We start from the raw sequence: 27,884 nt of genomic DNA on the forward strand, positions 1-27,884 counted from the left end.
TTCCACACACTTTACCAAACTCAGTCACCAGCTTCTGCAGTTTCTCACATGAATCAGCCACCAGCGCTGTATCATCAGCGAACAACAACTGACTCACTTCCCAAGCTCTCTCATCCCCAACAGACTTCATACTTGCCCCTCTTTCCAAAACTCTTGCATTTACCTCCCTAACAACCCCATCCATAAACAAATTAAAGAACCATGGAGACATCACACACCCCTGCCGCAAACCTACATTCACTGAGAACCAATCACTTTCCTCTCTTCCTACACGTACACATGCCTTACATCCTCGATAAAAACTTTTCACTGCTTCTAACAACTTTCCTCCCACACCATATATTCTTAATACCTTCCACAGAGCATCTCTATCAACTCTATCATATGCCTTCTCCAGATCCATTAATGCTACATACAAATCCATTTGCTTTTCTAAGTATTTCTCACATACATTCTTCAAAGCAAACACCTGATCCACACATCCTCTACCACTTCTGAAACCACACTGCTCTTCCCCAATCTGATGCTCTGTACATGCCTTCACCCTCTCAATCAATACCCTCCCATATAATTTACCAGGAATACTCAACAAACTTATACCTCTGTAATTTGAGCACTCACTCTTATCCCCTTTGCCTTTGTACAATGGCACTATGCACGCATTCCGCCAATCCTCAGGCACCTCACCATGAGTCATACATACATTAAATAACCTTACCAACCAGTCAACAATACAGTCACCCCCTTTTTTAATAAATTCCACTGCAATACCATCCAAACCTGCTGCCTTGCCGGCTTTCATCTTCCGCAAAGCTTTCACTACCTCTTCTCTGTTTACCAAATCATTTTCCTTAACCCTCTCACTTTGCACACCACCTCGACCAAAACACCCTATATCTGCCACTCTATCATCAAACACATTCAACAAACCTTCAAAATACTCACTCCATCTCCTTCTCACATCACCACTACTTGTTATCACCTCCCCATTTGCGCCCTTCACTGAAGTTCCCATTTGCTCCCTTATCTTACGCACTTTATTTACCTCCTTCCAGAACATCTTTTTATTCTCCCTAAAATTTAATGATACTCTCTCACCCCAACTCTCATTTGCCCTTTTTTTCACCTCTTACACCTTTCTCTTGACCTCCTGTCTCTTTCTTTTATACATCTCCCACTCAATTTCATTTTTTCCCTGCAAAAATCGTCCAAATGCCTCTCTCTTCTCTTTCACTAATACTCTTACTTCTTCATCCCACCACTCACTACCCTTTCTAATCAACCCACCTCCCACTCTTCTCATGCCACAAGCATCTTTTGCGCAATCCATCACTGATTCCCTAAATACATCCCATTCCTCCCCCACTCCCCTTACTTCCATTGTTCTCACCTTTTTCCATTCTGTACTCAGTCTCTCCTGGTACTTCCTCACACAGGTCTCCTTCCCAAGCTCACTTACTCTCACCACCCTCTTCACCCCAACATTCACTCTTCTTTTCTGAAAACCCATACAAATCTTCACCTTAGCCTCCAGAAGATAATGATCAGACATCCCTCCAGTTGCACCTCTCAGCACATTAACATCCAAAAGTCTCTCTTTCGCATGCCTGTCAATTAACACGTAATCCAATAACGCTCTCTGGCCATCTCTCCTACTTACATAAGTATACTTATGTATATCTCGCTTTTTAAACCAGGTATTCCCAATCATCAGTCCTTTTTCAGCACATAAATCTACAAGCTCTTCACCATTTCCATTTACAACACTGAACACCCCATGTATACCAATTATTCCCTCAACTGCCACATTACTCACCTTTGCATTCAAATCACCCATCACTATAACCCGGTCTCGTGCATCAAAACCATTAACACACTCATTCAGCTGCTCCCAAAACACTTGCCTCTCATGATCTTTCTTCTCATGCCCAGGTGCATATGCACCAATAATCACCCACCTCTCTCCATCAACTTTCAGTTTTACCCATATTAATCGAGAATTTACTTTCTTACATTCTATCACATACTCCCACAACTCCTGTTTCAGGAGTATTGCTACTCCTTCCCTTGCTCTTGTCTTCTCACTAACCCCTGACTTTACTCCCCAGACATTCCCAAACCACTCTTCCCCTTTACCCTTGAGCTTCGTTTCACTCAGAGCCAAAACATCCAGGTTCCTTTCCTCAAACATACTACCTATCTCTCCTTTTTTCACATCTTGGTTACATCCACACACATTTAGGCACCCCACTCTGAGCCTTCGAGGAGGATGAGCACTCCCCGCGTGACTCCTTCTTCTGTTTCCCATTTTAGAAAGTTGATACAAGGAGGGGAGGATTTCTGGCCCCCCGCTCCCGTCCCCTCTAGTCGCTTTCTACGACACGCGAGGAATACGTGGGAAGTATTCTTTCACCCCTATCCCCAGGGATAATATACATATATATATACATATACACATACACACACATACACACACACACGCACACATACACACACACACACATACATATATATACATATGAAAAATGTAAGAAACAATTTAGAAAACTGAAACTTCTAGCTTGAAATGAATGAAAAAAATGAATGTCACATAATGGGTCAACCTCTGGCTATGGAAAAAGGAAATGTATAATTTATTTACACAAACGTCAATAGCAGTTCTCATCAATTTAACCACTGTATCAATAAGCTTCAATGTCTAAGCTACATTTTTCTCCAATTTCACTATTTTCTTGTCAAAACACCAATAATATATGTGATAAAAATACATAACTATGTCTTGCAAACAATGATGACAGATATCAAAGTATTACACATGAAATGCATCCAGTGTTCAAGACTGTTGTGATTCAGGAGCTTCATAGGTGGAGAAGGTCACACTTACGATGACCTAAAATGCCTGAGTCCAGGCTTCCTCAGCCAGAGGTGTCCAAGCTGATCCCAGATTTTCTCGAAGATAGTTGGTCAACACAGGGGACAACAGCTCGAAATCCTTTGAGAATCGGTGTGTCTGTCTGTCCTTTACCCTCCTCTCCTCTGAAGATAGGAGGGTAGACAGGTCTATCCTCTATCCTTCTTGCTCGTGTTGACCTCAATGACCTCCGATAGTCTCTAACCACAGCTTGTGCTATTCAGTATCATATGAGTTTTGGAGAGAGGGGTGATTATGTATCTGCTGGGGATGAGATATATATATATATATATATATATATATATATATATATATATATATATATATATATATATATATATATATTCTTTTTTCATACTATTCGCCATTTCCCACATTAGCAAGGTAGTGTTAAGAACAGAGGACTGGGCCTTTGAGGGAATATATATATATATATATATATATATATATATATATATATATATATATATATATATATATATATATATATATATATATATATATATATATATATATATATATATATATATATATATATATATATATATATATATATATATATATATATATATATGTCTCCCGCGTTAGCGAGGTAGTGCAAGGAAACAGATGAAAGAATGGCCCAACCCACCCACATACACATGTATATACATACACATCCACACACGCAAATATACATACCTATACATCTCAATGTATACATATATATACACACACAGACATATATACACATGTACATAATTCATACTGTCTGCCTTTATTCGTTCCCATCGCCACCTTGCCACACATGTACTAACAACCCCCTTCCCCCTCATGTGTGTGAGGTAGTGCTAGGAAAAGACAACAAAGGCCCCATTCGTTCACACTCAGTCTCTAGCTGTCATGTAGTAATAATGCACTGAAACCACAGCTCCCTTTCCACATCCAGTCCCCACAGAACTTTCCATGGTTTACCCCAGATGCTTCACATGCCGTGGCTCAATCCATTGACAGCACGTCGGCCCCAGTATACCACATCGTTCTAATTCACTCTATTCCTTGCACGCCTTTCACCCTCCTGCATGTTCAGGCCCCGATCACTCAATAATCTTTTTCACTCCATCTTTCCACCTCCAATTTGGTCTCCCATTTCTCCTCGTTCCCTCCACCTCTGACACTTATATCCTCTTGGTCAATCTTTCCTCACTCATTCTCTCCATGTGACCAAACCATTTCAAAACACCCTCTTCTACTCTCTCAACCGCACTCTTTTTTTTTACCACACATCTCTCTTTTTCACTCCATCTTTCCACCTCCAATTTGGTCTCCCATTTCTCCTCGTTCCCTCCACCTCTGACACATATATCCTTTTGGTCAATCTTTCCTCACTCATTCTCTCCATGTGACCAAACCATTTCAAAACACCCTCTTCTACTCTCTCAACCGCACTCTTTTTTTTACCACACATCTCTCTTACCCTATTATTACTTACTCGATCAAACCAACTCACCTTGTCCTCAAACATCTCATTTCCAGCACATCCACCCTCCTGCGCACAACTCTATCCATAGCCCACGCCATGCAACCATACAACATTGTTGGAACCACTATTCCTTCAAACATACCCATTATTGCTTTCCGAGATAATGTTCTTGACTTCCACACATTCTTTAAGGCTCCCAGAATTTTCGCCCCCTCCCCCACCCTATGATTCACTTCTGCTTCCATGGTTCCATCCACTGCCAAATCCACTCCAAGATATCTAAAACACTTCACTTCCTCCAGTTTCTCTCCATTCAAACCCACCTCCCAATTGACTTGACCCTCAACCCTACTGTACCAAATAACCTGCTCTTATTCACATTTACTTTCAACTTTCTTCTTTCACACACTTTAAGAAACTCAGTCACCAGCTTACTCAGTTTCTCACATGAATCAGCCACCAGCGCTGTATCATCAGCGAACAACAACTGACTCACTTCCCAAGCTCTCTCATCCACAACAGACTGCATATTTGCCCCTCTTTCCAAAACTCTTGCATTCACCTCCCTAACAACCCCATCCATAAACAAATTAAACAATCATGGAGACATTACACACCCTTGCCGCAAACCTACATTCACTGAGAACCAATCACTTTCCTCTCTTCCTACACGTACACATTCCTTACATCCTCGATAAAAACTTTTCACTTCTTCTAACAACTTGCCTCTCACACCATATATTCTTAATACTTTCCACAGAGCATCTCTATCAACTCTGTCATATGCCTTCTCCAGATCCATAAATGCTACATACAAATCCATTTGCTTTTCTAAGTATTTCTTACATACATTCTTCAAAGCAAACACCTGATCCACACATCCTCTACCACTTTTGAAATTACACTGCTCTTCCCCAATCTGATGCTCTGTACATGCCGTCACCCTCTCAATCAATACCCTCCCATATAATTTCCCAGGAATACTCAACAAACTTATACCTCTTTAATTTGAGCACTCACTCTTATCCCCTTTGCCCTTGTACAATGGCACTATGCAAGCATTCCGCCAATCCTCAGGCACCTCACCATGAGTTATTTTTGCTTGCTTTTGCTTGCTTTGTCGCTGTTTCCCAGGTTAGCGAGGTAGCGCAAGGAAACAGACGAAAGAATGGCCCACCCCACCCACATACACATGTATATACATACATGTCCACACACGCGAATATACATACCTATACAACTCAATGTATACATATATAATTATACACACACAGACATATACATATATACACATGTACATAATTCATACTGTCTGCCTTTATTCATCCCCATCGCCACCTCGCCACACATGGAATAACAACCCCCTCCCCCCTCATGTGAGCGAGGTAGCACTAGGAAAAGAAAACAAAGGCCCCATTCGTTCACACTCAGTCTCTAGCTGTCATGTAATAATGCACCGAAACCACAGCTCTCTTTCCACATCCAGGCCCCACAGAACTTTCCATGGTTTACCCCAGATGCTTCACATGCCCTGGTTCAATCCATTGACAGCACGTCGACCCCGGTATACCACATCGTTCCAATTCACTCTATTCCTTGCACTCCTGTCACCCTCCTGCATGTTCAGGTCCCGATCACTCAAAATCGTTTTCACTCCATCTTTCCACCTCCAATTTGGTCTCCCACTTCTCCTCATTCCCTCTACCTCTGACACATACATCCTCTTGTTCAATCTTTCCTCACTCATTCTCTCCATGTGACCAAACCATTTCAAAACACCCTCTTCTGCTCTCTCAACCACACGCTTTTTATTTCCACATATCTCTCTTACCCTTACATTACTTACTCGTTCAAACCACCTCTCACTACATATTGTCCTCAAACATCTCATTTCCAGCACATCCACCCTCCTGCGCAGAACTCTATCCATAGCCCACACCTCGCAACCTTACAACATTGTTGGAACCACTATTCCTTCAAACATACCTGTTGTTGCTTTCCGAGATAATGTTCTCGACTTCCACACATTCTTCAAGGCTCCCAGAATTTTTGCCCCCTCCCCCACCCTATGATTCACTTCCACTTCCATGGTTCCATCCGCTGCCAAATCCACTCCCAGATATCTAAAACACTTCACTTCCTCCAGTTTCTCTCCATTCAAACTTACCTCCCAATTGACTTGACCCTCAACCTTACTGTACTTGATAACCTTGCTCTTATTCACTTTACTCTTAACTTTCTTCATTCACACACTTTACCCAACTCAGTCACCAGCTTCTGCAGTTTCTCACATGAATCAGCCACCAGCGCTGTATCATCAGCAAACAACAACTGACTCACTTCCCAAGCCCCTCATCCACAACAGACTGCATACTTGCCCCTCTTTCCAAAACTCTTGCATTCACCTCCATAACTACCCCATCCATAAACAAATTAAACAACCATGGAGACATCACACACCCTTGCCGCAAACCTACATTCACTGAGAACCAATCACTTTCTTCTCTTCCTACACGTACACATGCCTTACATCCTCGATAAAAACTTTTCACGGCTTCTAACAACTTGCCTCCCACATCATTCTTATATTCTTATATATATTCTTATATAATAATGATAATAATAATAATATTCTTATATATTCTTATATATTTATATATTCTTAATACCTTCCACAGAGCATCTCTATCTACTCTATCATATGCCTTCTCCAGATCCATAAATGCTACATATAAATCCATTTGCTTTTCTAAGTATTTCTCACATACATTCTTCAAAGCAAACACCTGATCCACACATCCTCTACCACTTCTGAAACCACACTGCTCTTCACGAATCTGATGCTCTGTACATGCCTTCAACCTCTCAATCAGTACCCTCCCATATAGTTTAGCAGGAATACTCAACAAACTTATACATCTGTAATTTGAGCACTCACTCTTATCCCCTTTGCCTTTGTACAATGGCACTATGCAAGCATTCCGCCAATCCTCAGGCACCTCACCACGAATCATGCATACATTGAATAACCTTACCAACCAGTCAACAATACAGTCACCCCCTTTTTTTAATAAATTCCACTGCAATACCATCCAACCACGCTGCCTTGCCGGCTTTCATCTTCCGCAAAGCTTTTACCACGTCTCCTCTGTTTACCAAATCATTTTCTCTAACCCTCTCACTTTGCACACCACCTCCACCAAAACACCCTATATCTGCCACTCTATCATCAAACACATTCAACAAACCTTGAAAATACTCACTCCATCTCCTTCTCACATCACCACTACTTGTTATCACCTCTCCATTTGCGCCCTTCACTGAAGTTCCCATTTGTTCCCTTGTTATGCACTTTATTTACCTCCTTCCAAAACATCTTTTTATTCTTCCTAAAATTTAATGATACTCTTTCACCCCAACTCTCATTTGCCCTCTTTTTCACCCCTTGCACCTTTCTCTTGACCTCCTGCCTCTTTCTTTTATACATCTTCCACTCATTTGCATTATTTCCTTGCAAAAATCGTCCAAATGCCTCTCTCTTCTCTTTCACTAATAATCTTACTTCTTCATCACACCATTCACTATCCTTTATAATCTGCCCACCTCCCACGCTTCTCATGCCACAAGCATCTTTTGCGTAAGCCATCACTGCTTCCCTAAATACATCCCATTCCTCCCCTACTCCCCTTACCTCCTTTGTTCTCACCTTTTTCCATTCTGTACTCAGTCTCTCCTGGTACATCCTCACACGAGTCTCCTTCCCAAGCTCACTTACTCTCACCACTCTATTCACCCCAACATTCTTCCTTCTTTTCTGAAAACCTCTACAAATCTTCACCTTCACCTCCACAAGATAATGATCAGACATCTGTCCAGTTGCACCTCTCAGCACATTAACATCCAAAAGTCTCTCTTTCACATGCCTATCAATTAATATGTAATCCAATAATGCTCCCTGGCCATGTTTCCTACTTACATACGTATATTTATGTATATCTCTCTTTTTAAACTAGGTATTCCCAATCACCAGTCTTTTTTCAGCACATAAATATACGAGATCTTCACCATTTCCATTTACAACACTGAACACCCCATGTATACCAATTATTCCCTCAACTGCCACATTACTCACCTTTGCATTCAAATCACCCATCAGTATAACCTGGTCTCGTGTATCAAAACTACTAACACACTCATGCAGCTGCTCCCAAAACACTTGCCTCTCATGATCTTTCTTCTTATGCCCAGGTGCTGGTGCATTACACATGACAGCAAGAGACTGAGTGTGAACGAATGTGGCCTTTGTTTTCTTTTCCTAGCGCTACCTCGCGCACATGAGGGGGGAGGGGGTTGTTATTTTATGTGTAGTGGAGTGGCGATGGGAATGAATAAAGGCAGACAGTATGAATTATGTTTTTTTTTTTTTTCTTTTTTTTTTTTTGCTTTGTCGCTGTCTCCCGCGTTTGCGAGGTAGCGCAAGGAAACAGACGAAAGAAATGGCCCAACCCACCCCTATACACATGCCTTGATTCAACCCACTGACAGCACGTCAACCCCGGTATACCACATCGATCCAATTCACTCTATTCTTTGCCCTCCTTTCACCCTCCTGCATGTTCAGGCCCCGATCACACAAAATCTTTTTCACTCCATCTTTCCACCTCCAATTTGGTCTCCCTCTTCTCCTCGTTCCCTCCACCTCCGACACATATATCCTCTTGGTCAATCTTTCCTCACTCATTCTCTCCATGTGACCAAACCATTTCAAAACACCCTCTTCTGCTCTCTCAACCACGCTCTTTTTATTTCCACACATCTCTCTTACCCTTACGTTACTTACTTGATCAAACCACCTCACACCACACATTGTCCTCAAACATCTCATTTCCAGCACATCCATCCTCCTGCGCACAACTCTATCCATAGTCCACGCCTCGCAACCATACAACATTGTTGGAACCACTATTCCCTCAAACATACCCATATTTGCTTTCCGAGATAATGTTCTCGACTTCCACACATTCTTCAAGGCTCCCAGAATTTTCGCCCCCTCCCCCACCCTATGATCCACTTCCGCTTCCATGGTTCCATCCGCTGCCAGATCCACTCCCAGATATCTAAAACACTTCACTTCCTCCAGTTTTTCTCCATTCAAACTCACCTCCCAATTTACTTGACCCTCAACCCTACTGTACCTAATAACCTTGCTCTTATTCACATTTACTCTTAACTTTCTTCTTTCACACACTTTACCAAACTCAGTCACCAGCTTCTGCAGTTTCTCATATGAATCAGCCACCAGCGCTGTATCATCAGCGAACAACAACTGACTCACTTCCCAAGCTCTCTCATCCCCAACAGACTTCATACTTGCCCCTCTTTCCAAAACTCTTGCATTCACCTCCCTAACAACCCCATCCATAAACAAATTAAACAACCATGGAGACATCACACACCCCTGCCGCAAACCTACATTCACTGAGAACCAATCACTTTCCTCTCTTCCTACACGTACACATGCCTTACATCCTCGATAAAAACTTTTCACTGCTTCTAACAACTTTCCTCCCACACCATATATTCTTAATACCTTCCACAGAGCATCTCTATCAACTCTATCATATGCCTTCTCCAGATCCATAAATGCTACATACAAATCCATTTGCTTTTCTAAGTATTTCTCACATACATTCTTCAAAGCAAACACCTGATCCACACATCCTCTACCACTTCTGAAACCACACTGCTCTTCCCCAATCTGATGCTCTGTACATGCCTTCACCCTCTCGATCAATACCCTCCCATATAATTTGCCAGGAATACTCAACAAACTTATACCTCTGTCTGTGTTTGTATATATTTCTGTACTTTGAGATGTATAGTTATGTATAATTGCGTATGTTGACATGTATGTATATACATGTCCACATTTGGGTGGGTTTGGCCACTCTTTCGTCTGTTTCCTTGCCCTAACGCAGGAGACAGAGACAAAGCAAAATGAATATATAGATTAATAAATAATGTATATTTTTTTATTTATTATACTTTGTCGCTGTCTCCCACGTTAGGGAGGTAGCGCAAAGAAACAGACGAAAGAATGTCCCAATCCACCCACATACACATGCATGTACATACACGTCCACACATTCACATATAAATACCTATACATTTCAACATCTTTTTTCTTTTCTTTTAAACTATTCGCCATTTCCCGCGTTAGCGAGGTAGCGTTAAGAACAGAGGACTGGGCCTTTTTTGGAATATCCTCACCTGGCCCCCTCTGTTCCTTCTTTTGAAAAAAAAAAAACGAGAGGGGAGGATTTCCAGCCCCCCACTCCCTCCCCTTTTAGTCACCTTCTATGACACGCAGGGAATACGTGGGAAGTATTCTTAATCCCCTATCCCTATTTCAACATAAACATATATATACATACACAGAAATATACATATATACACATGTACATAGTTCTTACTTGCTACTGTTATTCATTTCCCATCGCCACCCTGTTACACATGAAATGACACCCCCTTTTCCTCTCATGCATGCAAGGAAGTGCTAGGAAAAGAACAAAGACCACATTCGTTCACACTCAGTCTCTAGCTGTCATGTACAGTGCACCGAAACCACAGCTCCCTTTCCACATCCAGGCCCCACAAAACTTTCCATTGTTTACCCCAGACGCTTCACGTGCCCTAGTTCAATCCATTGACAGCATGTCAACCTGGTATACCACATCATTCCATTTACGCTATTCCTTGCATGCCTTTTACCCTCCTGCATGTTCAGGCCACCATCTTTTTCACTCCATCCTTCCACCTCCTATTTGGTCTCCCACTTCTCCTCGTTCCCTCCACCTCTGACACATATATCCTCTTTGTCAATCTCTCCTCACTCACTGTCTCCATGTCACCACACCATTTCAATACATCCTCTTGTTGAGGTGGAAGGATGGAGTGAAAAAGATTTTGAGCAATCTGGGACTGAACATGCAGGAGGGTGAAAGGCGTGCAAGGAATAGTGAATTGGAACAATATTGTATACTGGGGTCGACATGCTGTCAGTGGATTGAACCAAGGCATGTGAAGTGTGTGGGAGTAAACCATGGAAAGTTTTGTCGGGCCTAGATGTGGAAAGGGAGCTTTGGTTTCGGTGCATTACACATGACAGCTAGAGATTGATTTTGAATGAATATGGCCTTTTTTCTCTTTTTCCTAGCGCTATGTCGCCAGCGTGCATGGGTAGAGGGGTGCCATTTCTTATGTGGTGGGGTGGCGATGGGAATGGTTGAGGGCAGCAAGTATGAATATGTACATATGCATATATGTATTAGTCTCTGTATATGTATGTATGTATACATTTGAATTTTTTTTTTTCATATTATTTGCCATTTCTCGCATTAGTGAGGTAGCATTAAGAACAGAGACTGAGCGTTTGAGGGAATATCCTCACTTGGTCCCCTTCTCTGTTCCTCTTTTGGAAAATTAAAAAATCCAAGAGGGAAGGATTTCCAGACCCCCGCTCCTTCCCCTTTTAGTCACCTTTTATGACATGCAGGGAAACTGTGGGAAGCACTCTCTTTCCCTTTTCCCTAGGGATAACTTTTGAAATGTATAGGTATGTATATGTGCGTGTGTGGGTGTGTATGCATATACATGTGTATGTGGGTGGGTTGGGCCATTCTTTCATCTGTTTCCTTGTGCTACCTCACTAGCACGGGAAACAGTGACAAAGTGTAATAATAAAATGAAATATGTATAATATATTTATGATATGAATAAACATGAATAGTATATACTTTGGAAATAATGTGAGCATGTGGTATGTTTGACTTGGATATATTTTTACTTATGTATCTTAGTGATGGTGTTGTATGTATGCGAGACAGGGGCTCTAGATAAACAAGTTTAGAAGAGGGTAGATGTTTTGGAAGTGAAATTTTAGGACAGTTTGATGTGAGGAGGGTTGATCAAATAAGTAATGGTAGGGTAAGAGCAAGGTGTGTTAGTATGGGGATTATATATGAAAATGCTTTTAAGGGTGTGCTGAAATGGTTTAAACATATGGAGAGGATGACTCAGTTGGTATTGTATATATGTCAGTAGTGCAGGGAAAAAGGAAAATATGGAAAATGAAGAGGAGGTTTGGCTGTTGCTTTTTGTGATGGTGATCTGAACTTTCTGGAGGATGTGAGGTATGTATGGGAAAAAGTGAATTGGACCAATGTGGTATAAAGGAGGCAACATGTTTTCAATGGGCTGAACCACCAGGGCATATGAAGCATAAGTGGTAAACCATAGAGAGGTCTGTGTAGCCTGGTTTTAGTGTAGTATACATGACAGGTAGAGGATGGTTATGAGTAAATGAGGTCAATTTTTTGTGTGTTCCTGGTGCTGCCTCACTGACATGGGAAGTGGCAAACGTATGTGAAAAAAGTAACACTGCACTGTATTTGTATACTGGATTCGTAATTTTCTTTGTTTATTTTAAGAAATTAGGTTTTCCTGTTTCACTCTACCTGCATTCACATTGCACATGATTGCTAGTTAATGTGATCCAAAATGTGGAAAACTATGCAAGTTGGGAAGGCCCAAGACCCAATTCATCTAAATTTTAGATATACATATGTATTTGAAGTTTTTATAATCCACTATGGCTTTGCTGAAAGAATGTGTAGGGTTAGTAGTGGCTGCATAGTGAGCCAGCACTTCTTTGGTTGTCAAGTTGCACTCCTCAGACCCAGGTAGCTCTTTTTCTTTCTGCCTCACCCACACATAGACTACTGGCATTCTGTCTACATACATTCTCTCCTTTTCACACATAACACTTGACAACACTGAACTCACACAGCTCCTTCATGACTAGATTTTCCTGTGGTGAGTACTATGCGCTAGCCCTGCCTCTTGGCAAAATGTTGGGAGCCATAGATAGAGGTAGTGCCTGCATTAGGTAGAAATGTTAGGTAGAAGTAGTAGGTAGGAACATTAGGAAGGAGCATTAGAAATAGTCAGTAAGAACATTATTTAGGAGCCTCTGCAAAAGTGCACTAGGCTTGCTCTTTGCCAGTTGCCTGTCAAGGGTGAGGCACTAAAGGCTAAGAAGCAGCACTAAAGCTCACTATGGAGACTATTGCTGTGGCCACCCCTTGAGGGATTTTCAGAAAGGAACATCAAAGTTATAGATAGGTGGATTGATAGATAAATCTGGAGATTCTGAAACAACAAGGTTGATACATTTAAAGTTTTTGTCTTACATGTTAGCAAGAATAGTGCAAGCAGTTCTAGTAGTTTGGGAGAGTGCTTTGTAAAGTAATTTTTTGGTGAATATTGACTTAGATGTTTGTAGCTCATTGTGTAATAGCCTGATGTGACACTTTTTCTAAAGGTTCAGGTAGAATCCTCTTCTCATCCAAGACAGAGACTTTTGAGAATCCTTGATATTTGCCTGTTGGAAAAAATGGTACGAGCATTTGATAGAAAGAGTAGGTAAGAACATTAGACATGAGCATTAGGAAGAAACATTTGGTGTAAGTAGCTGATAGAAACATTAGGGATGAGCATTAGGTCGAAGTAGTAGGCTGGAACAGTAGACACATCATGTAGAAGTACTTGGTAGGAACATTAGGTAGGAGCCTCTGAAAGTACTGCACTAGAGTTGCCCTTTGCCAGTGGCCTGTTAAGGGTGAGACACTAAATGCTAAGAAGTGGCACTGGAGTTCACAGTTATGGAGAGACCTTTGCTATGGCCACCTGTTTAAGGGAGTTTCCAAAGGGAATGGGCATCAAGGATATAGATGGATAGATAAATTGATGTTTTTTATTTTAAACATGCTGTTCCTTTTAGCTTTTAGGTCTGGAAGGAGTTTTTGAAATGCCTATAGTGTAGAGGTTAGAATCTTTTGAGGTCTGTCTTTTATGGATAGTCTTTCCAAACTGAGAATTCTTTGTCATATGAATTTTTGCTCTGTTTCGTGGAATAATATAGTGGAACATTAGTTTGGTCATCCAGGCTTCTTTTAAATTTCATCAGCAAGAATCATTCATATTGGAGCTTTAGAAGTTGGCCTTTTCAGTGCCAGGGCTGCACACTAGAGGCCACAAAGTAAGGTAGGTTAGCATCTGCTGTGCCTTTCAGCGGGAATATTTAACTGGATTTTTTTTGTTTGCAAGGAGTCTTTGGCTTTTGGTGGCACTCTTCCTTAATGATACCAATGTTTTGGTCTTGCTGATCTCCTTTGTGGATCTGGATATGCTGCCTTTATTAGAGAGATGTCCATAGTAATAGCCAAGTGTTGTTGAGGGTAAAGTTCTGTCATAGTATTCTCCCTTTCATATTATTTCTTCTGTTTTTTGTTAGGCCTCTCCTTAATGTGGATGTGCTTAGATGCTTTTAGGGCTTACCCTTAGGTGAGAAATGAAGGTTTTGGTGAGCGAGAAAACCATTTCTCTATCACAGGTAGAGCTCTAAGAGCATCCATTTAATGTACCATCCCTTCTTTGCCAGTCTTCCTTTTTGATCATACATTTCTTGAGCCTTGACAGTAACAGGCTTGAGGCACAAATGCAAGTGGTTGGTGAGTACATATAGTCAGCTGGTTGTTTATCAGCATGTTACCTGACAGACCTGACTGGGCTACTGTTAAATCATTGGCTCTTGATGAATCAGCAGACTTCATAGGCATTATGGTGGTCAAGGAGTATGATACTTCATATGTGCACCCTATTTTACGGGATGAGATGATTTTTTTAACTGTCCACTGACTAAGTACTCTCTCATTTATTCACAGACTGCATTAGTGAAATGGGTTTTCTTTCTGTACTACCTACAGTTCTCTCTTATATTTAGTCATTCATCTCATATCTATTGATATATCTTGCATGTAGTTTGCACATCCATCATTTTTTTCATACATGCTCGCCATTTCCCATGTAAGTGAGGTATTGTTAAGAACAGATTACTGAGGTGTAGAGGGAAAATTCCTCACTTGGTTTCTTGCTCTGTTACTTCTTTTGGAAAGTAACACAGGAAAGGAGGATTTCGAACCACCCACTCCCACCCATCGTAGTTGCCTTCTGTGACAGGTAGGGAATATGTGGGCAATATTCTTTCTCCCCTAACTCCATCATTTATGGTCATATATTTGTCATATTCATAAACATATATACTGTATACTAAACATGTCCATTGTCATTAATGTATATCTTGTTTTAAGCTGATATATCTGTGGGTAGTTTGATGAAGCCAGAGGCATTTCAGATGAGGATGTGAAGGGAATGATTGTTACTAAAGATGATTCATGTGTTGTGGTTGGCATACTAGATGTTTTAAGTAAATTATCACAACTGAAACTATATAACTGTTTGGTCATCATTTGACTCGCCGTAAGTCGTGAGATGATTTTGTCATAATCAGGTAAAAGTCTCATTCTACCACCTTCAAAATGATTTAGTCATAATCAGATAAAAGTCTCATTCTACCACATTTATGTACGTACTACAGTTAAAGCATTCAATCTCGTTAGTTTTAACCCTTATATTTCCATATATATAAGTGTGAATATCTTCAGTGTACTGTTGGAGAGTTGTTTTCTTTGAGTACATTTGAAAGTGTTGTGCCATTTTTTTTTCTCAATGCAGTTTTTCCTGACTCTGTTAGACAATGAAGTAAATTCCTGGTATTTGTCTTTATTATATTTAGATCTTCATAGCATAAGTGTTAGTGTATTGTTGGTTACTTCCCCTTTTGCTTCATGATTGCTATTTGGTTGCAAGGCTGATAGTGCTTTAGGCTCAAATATCCAATCCAAAAAAGTAGAGGAGGTATTCTTCTGTAGTGTGATAGTGTTAGAGCTGCAAGAATTGAGATTGCCATCCATTGTAGCATATGTTACATGTTTGGTATGGCATTCATCAGGAATGATAGTGGAACCACCTTTTGAGTTGAAATTAATTTTTTCTTAATGGAATGATAGTTCAGGATTATTTAAGTTTTTTTTTTTTTTTTTTTCCCGCTGTTTCCCGCGTTTGCGAGGTAGCGCAAGGAAGCAGACGAAAGAAATGGCCAAACCCACCCCCCTACACAATGTATACACACACACGTCCACACACGCAAATATACATACCTACACAGCTTTCCATGGTTTACCCCAGACGCTTCACATGCCCTGATTCAATCCACTGACAGCACGTCAACCCCGGTATACCACATCGATCCAATTCACTCTATTCCTTGCCCTCCTTTCACCCTCCTGCATGTTCAGGCCCCGCTCACACAAAATCTTTTTCACTCCATCTTTCCACCTCCAATTTGGTCTCCCACTTCTCCTCATTCCCTCCACCTCCGACACATATATCCTCTTGGTCAATCTTTCCTCACTCATTCTCTCCATGTGCCCAAACCATTTCAAAACACCCTCTTCTGCTCTCTCAACCACGCTCTTTTTATTTCCACACATCTCTCTTACCCTTACGTTACTTACTCGATCAAACCACCTCACACCACACATTGTCCTCAAACATCTCATTTCCAGCACATCCACCCTCCTGCGCACAACTCTATCCATAGCCCATGCCTCGCAACCATACAAAGTTGTTGGAACCACTATTCCTTCAAACGTACCCATTTTTGCTTTCCGAGATAATGTTCTCGACTTCCACACATTCTTGAAGGCTCCCAGGATTTTTGCCCCCTCCCCCACCCTATGATCCACTTCCGCTTCCATGGTTCCATCCGCTGCCAGATCCACTCTCAGATATCTAAAGCACTTTACTTCCTCCAGTTTTTCTCCATTCAAACTTACCTCCCAATTGACTTGACCCTCAACCCTACTGTACCTAATAACCTTGCTCTTATTCACATTTACTCTTAACTTTCTTCTTTCACACACACTTTACCAAACTCAGTCACCAGCTTCTGCAGTTTCTCACATGAATCAGCCACCAGCGCTGTATCATCAGCGAACAACAACTGACTCACTTCCCAAGCTCTCTCATCCACAATAGACTTCATACTTGCCACTCTTTCCAAAACTCTTGCATTCACCTCCCTAACAACCCCATCCATAAACAAATTAAACAACCATAGAGACATCACACACCCCTGCCGCAAACCTACGTTCACTGAGAACCAATCACTTTCCTCTCTTCCTACACGTACACATGCCTTACATCCTCGATAAAAACTTTTCACTGCTTCTAACAACTTGCCTCCCACACCATATATTCTTAATACCTTCCACAGAGCATCTCTATCAACTCTATCATATGCCTTCTCCAGATCCATAAATGCTACATACAAATCCATTTGCTTTTCCGAGTATTTAAGTTGTATGTTTTATTAAAGTTGTTTACTTTTGCAAAGTGTTTTGGATTGTGTAGATGATAAGTGTCAGTTAAAGAAAACAGACCATGTAGCTCACAAAAATACCTAATAGTAGAAGGAGCCTCTTTACATGAAGAATAATGGAATTTTCTTCCAGTTGTCACCTGATGTGAAGAACAACCATGGGGAGACACCTCTGTTTGTGGCCATCCGCAACAACCAGCTAGCTTGTGTGCAGCAGCTTATCAATGCTGGCACACGCTTAAGCCTTGTGGACAACCGTGGAGGATCAGCACTGCACATGGCTGCCAAGAATGGTAATGTCACAGTTATCGACATGCTTCTGACAACTTCGGAGTTGGAGGAACGTGATGTGGATATCAATCGTTGTGACAACATTGGTTACACACCTATATACTACGCCATCAATGCTAGCAGGTTGGGGTCTTGAGGTTTGGTTGGTACAGGGAATTAAGTATTACTCTTGAGTTTGTCATGAACATAGCCCATAATGCTACTGTGTTTTGTTGGTCTCCTAATTGTCCTGCAATTTTACTTATTATCTCTTCTGTATTAAAATTATCTAGCACTGTAGATGCATGAGCCATTACTGACACTTCTAAGCGTCACCCAAATCATCTGTTATCATATATCCAACAGAACCATGTATTTCATGTTTACAGATTTTATTTCCTTATGACATATGGTGTTCATAGGCAGGAAGCTTGCTTAATCAACAAGGAAGAGAATAGAAGATTAAAATGGTGAATTTTAGATGTAGCAGTCAGTGTATTTTTCTCTTTTAAGTAGTGTTTCTGGCACAAGCACAAAAACATGTTCTAGTTATATCTGTTTTTGATAAAAAGAAGTGATGAATATGAGAAAAAGGTTGTACAGCTTAATTTAAGTTCACAGGTATTTGTAGACCTTACTTATGAAAGTGGAAAGGTTATATGAAGAGAGAAAGTTGAAAGAAAGAAGAGAACTTTGTGTCTTTGCTCTCTGAGGGAAGAAGGATCCATAATGATCAGGTCTTGTCAGACTAGTCTTTACACAGAAACTGTGGAAAGCAGCAGCTAGGTACATTTCATGAGCCTGGATCTTGTTTTGTGGGACACTTGAAGACAGCTTCTCATTGTAGTGTCTGAAATAGTACGTAAAGAACAGAAAAAGGGCAGCAACTTTATGGTGGATGGAAAGGGATGGTTGAAAAGAGGTGATTATAGGAGAGTTAATAAGGTAGAAGACTTTTGATTCCACATTGACTGAGAAAAGTAGAAATGCAAGCAGTTCTTCATACAGGAGTGAATGAGACATTGTAGACATGGAATTGCTAGTTTGAAGAAAAGTAGTTTTGGCACTTAATGAATTACAACTCTTCCAACTTTGGGAAAGCAGATTTTGAAATATTCAACATATGGGGTTTCCAGGATAGAGTCAAGGATATAATCATGCTAAACATGTTTTATGATATTGTGGAATTCCATTATGGTGTTTTGAAGTGCAATCATGGAAATGTGCTAGATTTAGAAAGAGGTATGGGTAAATATTGCATTTTACATTTGAACTTATTTGGGTACTTGCTTCCCATTCCACATTGAGGGAATATGTTAAATGAAAGAAAAAGGATATTAGGGTCAGGAAAGGATGGAAAATGAGTTGAAGTATGTAGGATGGATTCATTGGCATAAGTATGATATACATACATTGTTCCAATTCACTCTATTCCTTGCACGCCTTTCACCCTCCTGCATGTTCAGGCCCCGATCATTCAGAATCTTTTTCACTCCATCCCTCCACCTCCAGTTTGGTTTCCCACTTCTCCTCATTCCCTCCACCTCGGACACATGTATCCTCTTGGTCAATCTTTCCTCACTCATTCTTTCCATGTGACCAAATCATATCAAAACACCCTCTTTTGCTCTCTCAACCACACTTTTTATGACCACACATCTCTCATACCTTTTCATTACTTGCTCGATCAAACCACCTCACACCACATATTGTCCTCAAACATCTCATTTCCAACATATCCACTCTCCTCCGCACAACTCTATCTATAGCCCATGCCTCGCACCCTTATAACATTGTTGGAACCACCATTCCTTCAAACATACCTATTTTTGCTTTCTGAGATAATGTTCTCGCCATCCACACATTTTTCAACGCTCCCAGGACCTTCGCCCCCTCTACCAATCTGTGACTCACTTCAACTTCCATGGTTCCATCCGCTGCCAAAACCACTCTCAGATACCTAAAACACTTCACTTCCTCCAGTTTTTCTCCCTTCAAACTTACCCCCCAATTGACTTGTCCCTCAACCCTACTGTACCTTGCTCTTATTCACATTTGCTCTCAACTTTCTTCTTTCACACACTTAACCAAACTCAGTCACCAGCTTCTGCCGTTTCTCACCCGAATCAGCCACCAGTGTTGTATCATCAGTGAACAACAACTAACACTTCCCAAGCTCTCTCATCCACAACAGACTGCATACTTGCCCCTCTCTCCAAAACTTTTGCATTCACCTCCCTAACAACCCCATCCATAAACAAATTAAACAACTATGGAGACATAACGCACCCATGTCACAAACCGACATTCACTGAGAACCAGTCACTTTCCTCTCTTCCTACTGGTTCAATTGCCTTACATCCTCGATAAAAACTTTTCACTGCTTCTGACAGCTTGCCTCCCACACCATATATTCTTAATACCTTCCACAAAGCATCTCTATCAACTCTGTCATAAGCCCTCTCCAGATCCATAAATACTACATACAAATCCATATGCTTTTCTAAGTATATCTCACATACATTCTTCAAAGCAAACATCCGATCCACACATCCTCTACCACTTCTGGAACGACACTGCTCTTCCTCAAGCTGATTCTCTGTACATGCCTTCACCCTCTCAATTAATACCCTCCCATATAATTTCCCAGGAATACTCAACAAACTCATACCTTTGTAATATGAACACTCACCTTTATCCCCTTTGCCTTTGTACAATGGCACTATCCAAGCATTCTGCCAAACCTCAGGCACCTCACCATGAGTCATACATACATTAAATATCCTTACCAACCAGTCAACAACACAGTCACCCCCTTTTTTAATAAATTCCACTGCAATACCATCCAAACCTGCTGCCTTTCCAGCTTTCATCTTCCGCAAAGCTTTTACTACCTCTTCTCTGTCTATCAAATCATTCTCCCTAACCCTCTCACTTCACACACCACCTTGACCAAAACACCCTATATCTGCCTCTCTATCATCTAATACATTCAACAAACCTTTAAAATACTCACTCCATCTCCTTCTCACATCACCACTACTTGTTATCACCTCCCCATTAGCCCCCTTCACCAATGTTCCCATTTGTTCTCTTGTCTTACGCACTTTATTTACCTCCTTCCAGAACATCTTTTTATTCTCCCTAAATTTTAATGATACTCTCTCACCCAAACTCTCATTTGCCCTCTTTTTCACCTCTTGCACATTTCTCTTGACCTCCTGTCTCTTTCTTTTATACATCTCCCAGTCATTTGCATTATTTCCTTGCAAAACTCGTCCAAATTCCTCTCTAACTAACTTTCACTAACAATCTTACTTCTTCATCCCACCACTCACTACCCTTTCTAATCTGCCCACCTCCCACCCTTCTCATGCCGCAAGCATCTTTTGCACAAGCCATCACTGCTTCCCTAAATACATCCCATTCCTTCCTCACACCCCTTACGTCCTTTGCTCTCACCTTTTTCCATTCTGCACTCAGTCTACCCTGGTATTTCCTCACTCAAGTCTCCATCCCAAGCTCCCTTACTCTCACCACTCTCTTCACCCCAACATTCTCCCTTCTTTTCTGAAAACCTCTACAAATCTTCACCTTCGCCTCCATAAGATAATGATGAGACATCCCTGCAGTTGCACCTCTCAGTACATTAACATCTAGAAGTCCTCCTTCACACGCCTATCAAATAACATATAACATAAATAACATATAATCCAATAACGCTCTCTGGCCATCTCTCCTACTTACATACGTATACTTGTGTATATCTCTCTTTTTAAACCAGGTATCCCCAATCTACAAGCTCTTCACCATTTCCATTTACAACACTGAACACCCCTGTGTACACTAATTATTCCCTCAACAGCCACATTGCTCACCTTTGCATTCAAATCACCCATCACTATAACCCAGTCTCGTGCATCAAAACTACTAACACACTCACTCAGCTGCTCCCAAAAGACTTGTCTCTCATGATCTTTCTTCTCATGCCCAGGTCCATATGCATCAATAATCACCCATTTCTCTCCATCCACTTTCAGTTTAACCCATATCAATCTAGAGTTTACTTTCTGACCCTCTTATCACATACTCCCACCACTCCTGTTTCAGGAGTAGTGCTACTCCTTCCCTTGCTCTTGTCCTCTCACCAACACCTGACTTTACTCCCAAAACATTCCCAAACCACTCTTCCCCTTTACCCTTGAGCTTTCACTCAGAGCCAAAACAATCAGGTTCCTTTCCTCAAATATACTACCTGTCTCTCCTTTTTTCTCATCTAGGTTACATCCACACACATTTAGACACCCCAGTCTGAGCCTTCGAGGAGGTTGAGCACTCCTTGAGTGACTCCTTCTTCTGTTTCCCCTTTCAGAAAGTTAAGATACAAGGAGGGAGGGGTTTCTTGCCCCCTACTCCCGTCCCCTTATATAATAAACAAATAGATGATATAATAGATATAAGAAAAATATATATATTTCTATTTTGTGTATCTCATATGACCATCCAGTATGACTAAACTGCTGTGATTTGATATGACTTAAGATGTTTGTCTACTATGAGAGGAAGTTTTAAATGTTGAAAATTATTGAGGAATTTGATATCTTGTTCCGTTGTTTCAGGTTTATTTTATATTTGAGAGTTAGATATAGAAAAATTTCTTTTGATCAGTAAATGATACCTAAACTTGCTAAAAGGTGTTCCAGAATGTAACCCTAATGCAGTTCAGGGGATGGTGATACACTTTCTCTTTACGTTGCATTAAGATTGCTACACTTTTGTTTGCATATCATGTCACTACTTTCTGTAGTATCACTATTGTTTTTCCAACTTTTTTCATTAGTTGTCAGCATTTCTCCCTGTCACCTGTGGCATGTACCTAGTTGCCACTTTTCATGGTTTCTGTGTAGAGACCAGAGACATAAGGCTTGACCATTATTATACCTCCTTTGTGCTGTGAACAACAAAGCTGTGCCATTCTCTTCTTTCTTTTATCTTTTTTTTCCTCCTGTTATCTTTTTACAAAAGATTGAGGAACCTCAGCTAGTCTCTTCATGTTGTGCCTCTTAGTTCATTTTCTTTTTGCCTGAGATGGTCATGACTGGGTATGTTTTGCTAGTACTATGTATGTTACTGTATGAAAAGATCATCTATTATCCTGTATTCCAGTACACATTGGTTTTACAACTTTTCTTGTACTGAATGTGATGGGGAAGATACTGATTACTATTCATAATTTCTATCTCCAGATATGATATTGTTCAGAGGTTTCTAGAATACAGTTTAGTTCGGAAAGTTCATGTCAAGGCAACAAATGGTGAGACACTGTTACAGTTTTATACTGAGAGGAATAACCTGGGGCAGTATGATAATGCAGTTGTACGTGTCCTGGAGTGTGAAAAACTTCTTCATAGTACTAAACCCAGTGCAGAGATGTGCCTTCGCGTACAGCTTGGAACAACAGAAGCAAGCTCTAAGGCTCGGGCACAGCTGCAGGCCATGTATGAATCAACTAGAGCTCAACGTCACTGCTGGAACTTCTGGTTCTTTCTATCATGTTTCCTTCTACCTTCAGTATTCTACTATCTGGATGTATACACAGACATTCTCCTGGCAGTGGAGTATTATCAGGATTACTTGCATCATGTGAATAGCTCATCCATATACTCTGATGACAATGAAACTACACTGAACTACGATGAATCGAAGCAGGTCAGTAACTGTTTTTGTTTTGCAATATATATTCATATTAAGTCTGTTTAGGAGTGTGGGAAAGCTTTGTTAGTAACCAGTCTACTTCCACCATCCATTAAGATGAATCATGCTAACTTCTGTTCCAGAACTCAAGCTCTTGCGCATCTTACTTATCTCCATGCTGACACTTACCATATTAGCTTACCCGTACATTTTAATCAGTTGCACGGTCAGTGACTTACTGCTTCTTTGTCCATCAACCTCATTGCTATGTACTTTCATGATTTTTTTTTACAATTTCCATACCACTTCATGATGTGATCAAAAGTCTTTTCAGATGTAGAGGGTAGAACATTGGATAACTTCCTGTAGATGTATTAAATGCAAAGAATGTCAGTTGGACCTGGACAAAAATTTCAATGATATCAGTCATCAGTGATTAATCCTGCTTCAAGAAGAGCCATCTAACCCTTTTCCTTTTCAGTGTCTACTTCTAGTGCAGTTGTTTGTAAAACTGGTAGGAAATATTTCATGCTCCTCTGTGATATTTCCATGGTATTTTTTCAGCAGTTGAGCAAGATAGATAGGTGATTGGGGAGTTGCCTTTTGCTTTACTATCCTGTTTCTGCTACAATTTAAGTTAGAAAGTAAATAACCTCATCGTGCACCTTTGTGTCTCCTTTGTCTGGCCTTCCCATTTATTCCATATTGCATTTACAGATTTCATAAAGAAAATCCACTTCCTTTCCTTGCACCTGAACAATCATTCTTCCACAAACCCAGGTTTCACTTATTTACATCATAGTTAGTTCAATCTTATACTCTGACAGACCTTACTAAATAAGTAAGTTTGGATTTTTATCATCTTTTTCTTTCCTGTACTGATGACTTGCCTACTCTTCAGAATTCAGCCTGCATTCCTCCATTGACAATATAAGTGCTTCCTAGACATTAAGAATCCTATATAATCCATCTTTCACGACCTAGTTGTAATTATAATGTGACTCTTGCTTCTCCAGTCACAAGGACATACTTTCATCTTTTATTTGGCACACACATAGAAAATAATGTAAAGTTCTTCATATAACTTTTGCATAAAAGCTATTCTTTGTTCCAATATTAGGCAGGAGCATTAGGTAGAAGTAGCAAGTAGGAACATTACATGGGAGTATTAGGTAGAAATAGTTGGTTGGAACATTAAGCAGGAACATCAGTTAGACATATTAGGTAATCAGTAGGAACATTTGGTAGGTACCTCTGGAAACACCGCACTAGAGTTGTCCTCTGCCATTGACCTGTTAAGGATGAGGCATTAAAGGCTAAGAAGTGGCATTGGAGTTCATCAGTAATAGAGACTCTTTTGCCCTGGTCGACCCCTTTATGGAGTTCCCAGAGGAAACAGGTATCAAAGATGTAGTAGTATCTAATGTTTTTGTGAGGCACATCCTCAGCTTTCACTTCTTTTAGGCTTTTCCAGTCCTATTTCTCTCCTCATATTATTTGCCAAGACTTCCTTATTGCTTATTTTTTTTTTTTTTTTTTTTTTTTGCTTTGTCGCTGTCTCCCGCGTTTGCGAGGTAGCGCAAGGAAACAGACGAAAGAAATGGCCCAACCCACCCCCATACACATGCCTTGATTCAATCCACTGACAGCACGTCAACCCCGGTATACCACATCGCTCCAATTCACTCTATTCTTTGCCCTCCTTTCACCCTCCTGCATGTTCAGGCCCCGATCACACAAAATCTCTTTCACTCCATCTTTCCACCTCCAATTTGGTCTCCCTCTTCTCCTCGCTCCCTCCACCTCCGACACATATATCCTCTTGGTCAATCTTTCCTCACTCATTCTCTCCATGTGACCAAACCATTTCAAAACACCCTCTTCTGCTCTCTCAACCACGCTTTTTTTATTTCCACACATCTCTCTTACCCTTACGTTACTTACTCGATCAAACCACCTCACACCACACATTGTCCTCAAACATCTCATTTCCAGCACATCCATCCTCCTGCGCACAACTCTATCCATAGTCCACGCCTCGCAACCATACAACATTGTTGGAACCACTATTCCTTCAAACATACCCATTTTTGCTTTCCGAGATAATGTTCTCGACTTCCACACATTCTTCAAGGCTCTCAGGATTTTCGCCCCCTCCCCCACCCTATGATCCACTTCCGCTTCCATGGTTCCATCTGCTGCCAGATCCACTCCCAGATATCTAAAACACTTCACTTCCTCCAGTTTTTCTCCATTCAAACTCACCTCCCAATTGAATTGACCCTCAACTCTACTGTACCTAATAACCTTGCTCTTATTCACATTTACTCTTAACTTTCTTCTTTCTCACACTTTACCAAACTCAGTCACCAGCTTCTGCAGTTTCTCACATGAATCAGCCACCAGCGCTGTATCATCAGCGAACAACAACTGACTCACTTCCCAAGCTCTCTCATCCCCAACAGACTTCATACTTGCCCCTCTTTCCAAAACTCTTGCATTCACCTCCCTAACAACCCCATCCATAAACAAATTAAACAGCCATGGAGACATCACACACCCCTGCCGCAAACCTACATTCACTGAGAACCAATCACTCTCCTCTCTTCCTACACGTACACATGCCTTACATCCTCGATAAAAACTTTTCACTGCTTCTAACAACTTGCCTCCCACACCATATATTCTTAATACCTTCCACAGAGCATCTCTGTCAACTCTATCATATGCCTTCTCCAGATCCATAAATGCTACATACAAATCCATTTGCTTTTCTAAGTATTTCTCACATACATTCTTCAAAGCAAACACTTGCTTATTTATGAAACTGAAAATGATGAAACTTTGCAGATGCAGGTCATAAAGTTCACTAAACTCAAGTGGTTGAGTGAATCATATTTCTCTATCCCCAAGATATTTTTTTTTGGCAACACTTTTGACCAGTAAATTGATGTAAGTATAAGAATAAATGAAATAACATTAATGGAATGTTTTATGCACAGTCAGATTTATCCACTGCACTTACTTGGAGAATGACTTTAGGGCCTTCGGATATGAAAAACTTTCAGTGTTTGCGAATGGAAATTTTCATACTGTAAAGATCATATTTGCAATTCTGGCAAGAGTATAAACTTTCTTAACACTATAGGATTCTCTTTTTACCTTTAGCTAAGTGATGAAGTACTAATGTAAGCACATGCAAAAATATACCATACCCAAGTTACATCAGAACCCCAATAGGACATAATTGGTTACATTTGATCAGAAGTTGGTATGGAATGTGTGAGAAAGAAACTTATGATTACTAGTTCTCAAGAGTTATTTTAGTATTTTTGTGGTTGAAATGCAAAAATGTAGGGTCTTTAACTGACAAATGCACTTACCCATGCTTGGATGCTTTGATATCCTGTCTATATGTCTCTCTGTATATCTCCTGCCTGATCCCCTATGGAACTCCCTCAAGGGGGTGGCCATGGCAGTAGAATTTCAATAACTAGTGAACTCCATTGCCACTTTTTAACCTTTAGTGCCTCACCCTTAACAGGCTACTGGCTGAGGACAAGGCTAGTGCAGTGTTTGCAGAGGCTCCTTCCTAATGATCCTACTGACTACTTCCATCTAATGCTTCTGCCTAATAGTCTTACCTACTACTTCTACCTAATGCTTCTCCTTAATGTTCCTTCTTGAATATTCATACCTACTATTTATTTATTTTGCCTTGTTGCTGTCTTCCGCGTTAGCGAGGTAGCGCAAGGAAACAGATGAAAGAATGGCCCAACCCACCCACATACACATGTATATACATACACGTCCACACAGGCAAATATACATACCTATACATCTCAATGTACACATATATATACACACACAGACATATACATATATACACATGTACATAATTCATACTGTCTGCCTTTATTCATTCAACTCAGTCTCTTGCTGTCATGTAATAATGCACTGAAACCACAGCTCCCTTTCCACATCCAGGCCCCGCAGCTTTTTCCATGGTTTACCCCAGACGCTTCACATGCCCTGGTTCAATCCATTGACAGCACGTCGACCCCGGTATAACACATCGTTCCAATTCACGTTATTCCTTGCACGCCTTTCACCCTCCTGCATGTTCAGGCCCCGATCACTCAAAATCTATTTCACTCCATCTTTCCACCTCCAATTTGGTCTCCCACTTCTTGTTCCCTCCACCT

General features: G+C 40.8%; 1 protein-coding gene across 1 annotated transcript in view; it reads left to right on the top strand.

Moving 5' to 3' along the window:
• The window catches only part of LOC139751368 (uncharacterized), a 186,078-nt gene that overhangs the window by 60,813 nt on the left and 97,381 nt on the right, over window positions 1-27,884 (top strand). The window contains exons 4-5 of the mRNA XM_071666734.1: window positions 17,849-18,129; window positions 23,232-23,694. Coding sequence (XP_071522835.1) covers window positions 17,849-18,129; window positions 23,232-23,694 — 744 coding nt within the window. The remainder of the gene's footprint in view (window positions 1-17,848; window positions 18,130-23,231; window positions 23,695-27,884) is intronic.

Source organism: Panulirus ornatus, chromosome 11 (assembly GCF_036320965.1).
Source record: "Panulirus ornatus isolate Po-2019 chromosome 11, ASM3632096v1, whole genome shotgun sequence".
Taxonomy (NCBI): Eukaryota; Metazoa; Arthropoda; class Malacostraca; order Decapoda; family Palinuridae; genus Panulirus; species Panulirus ornatus.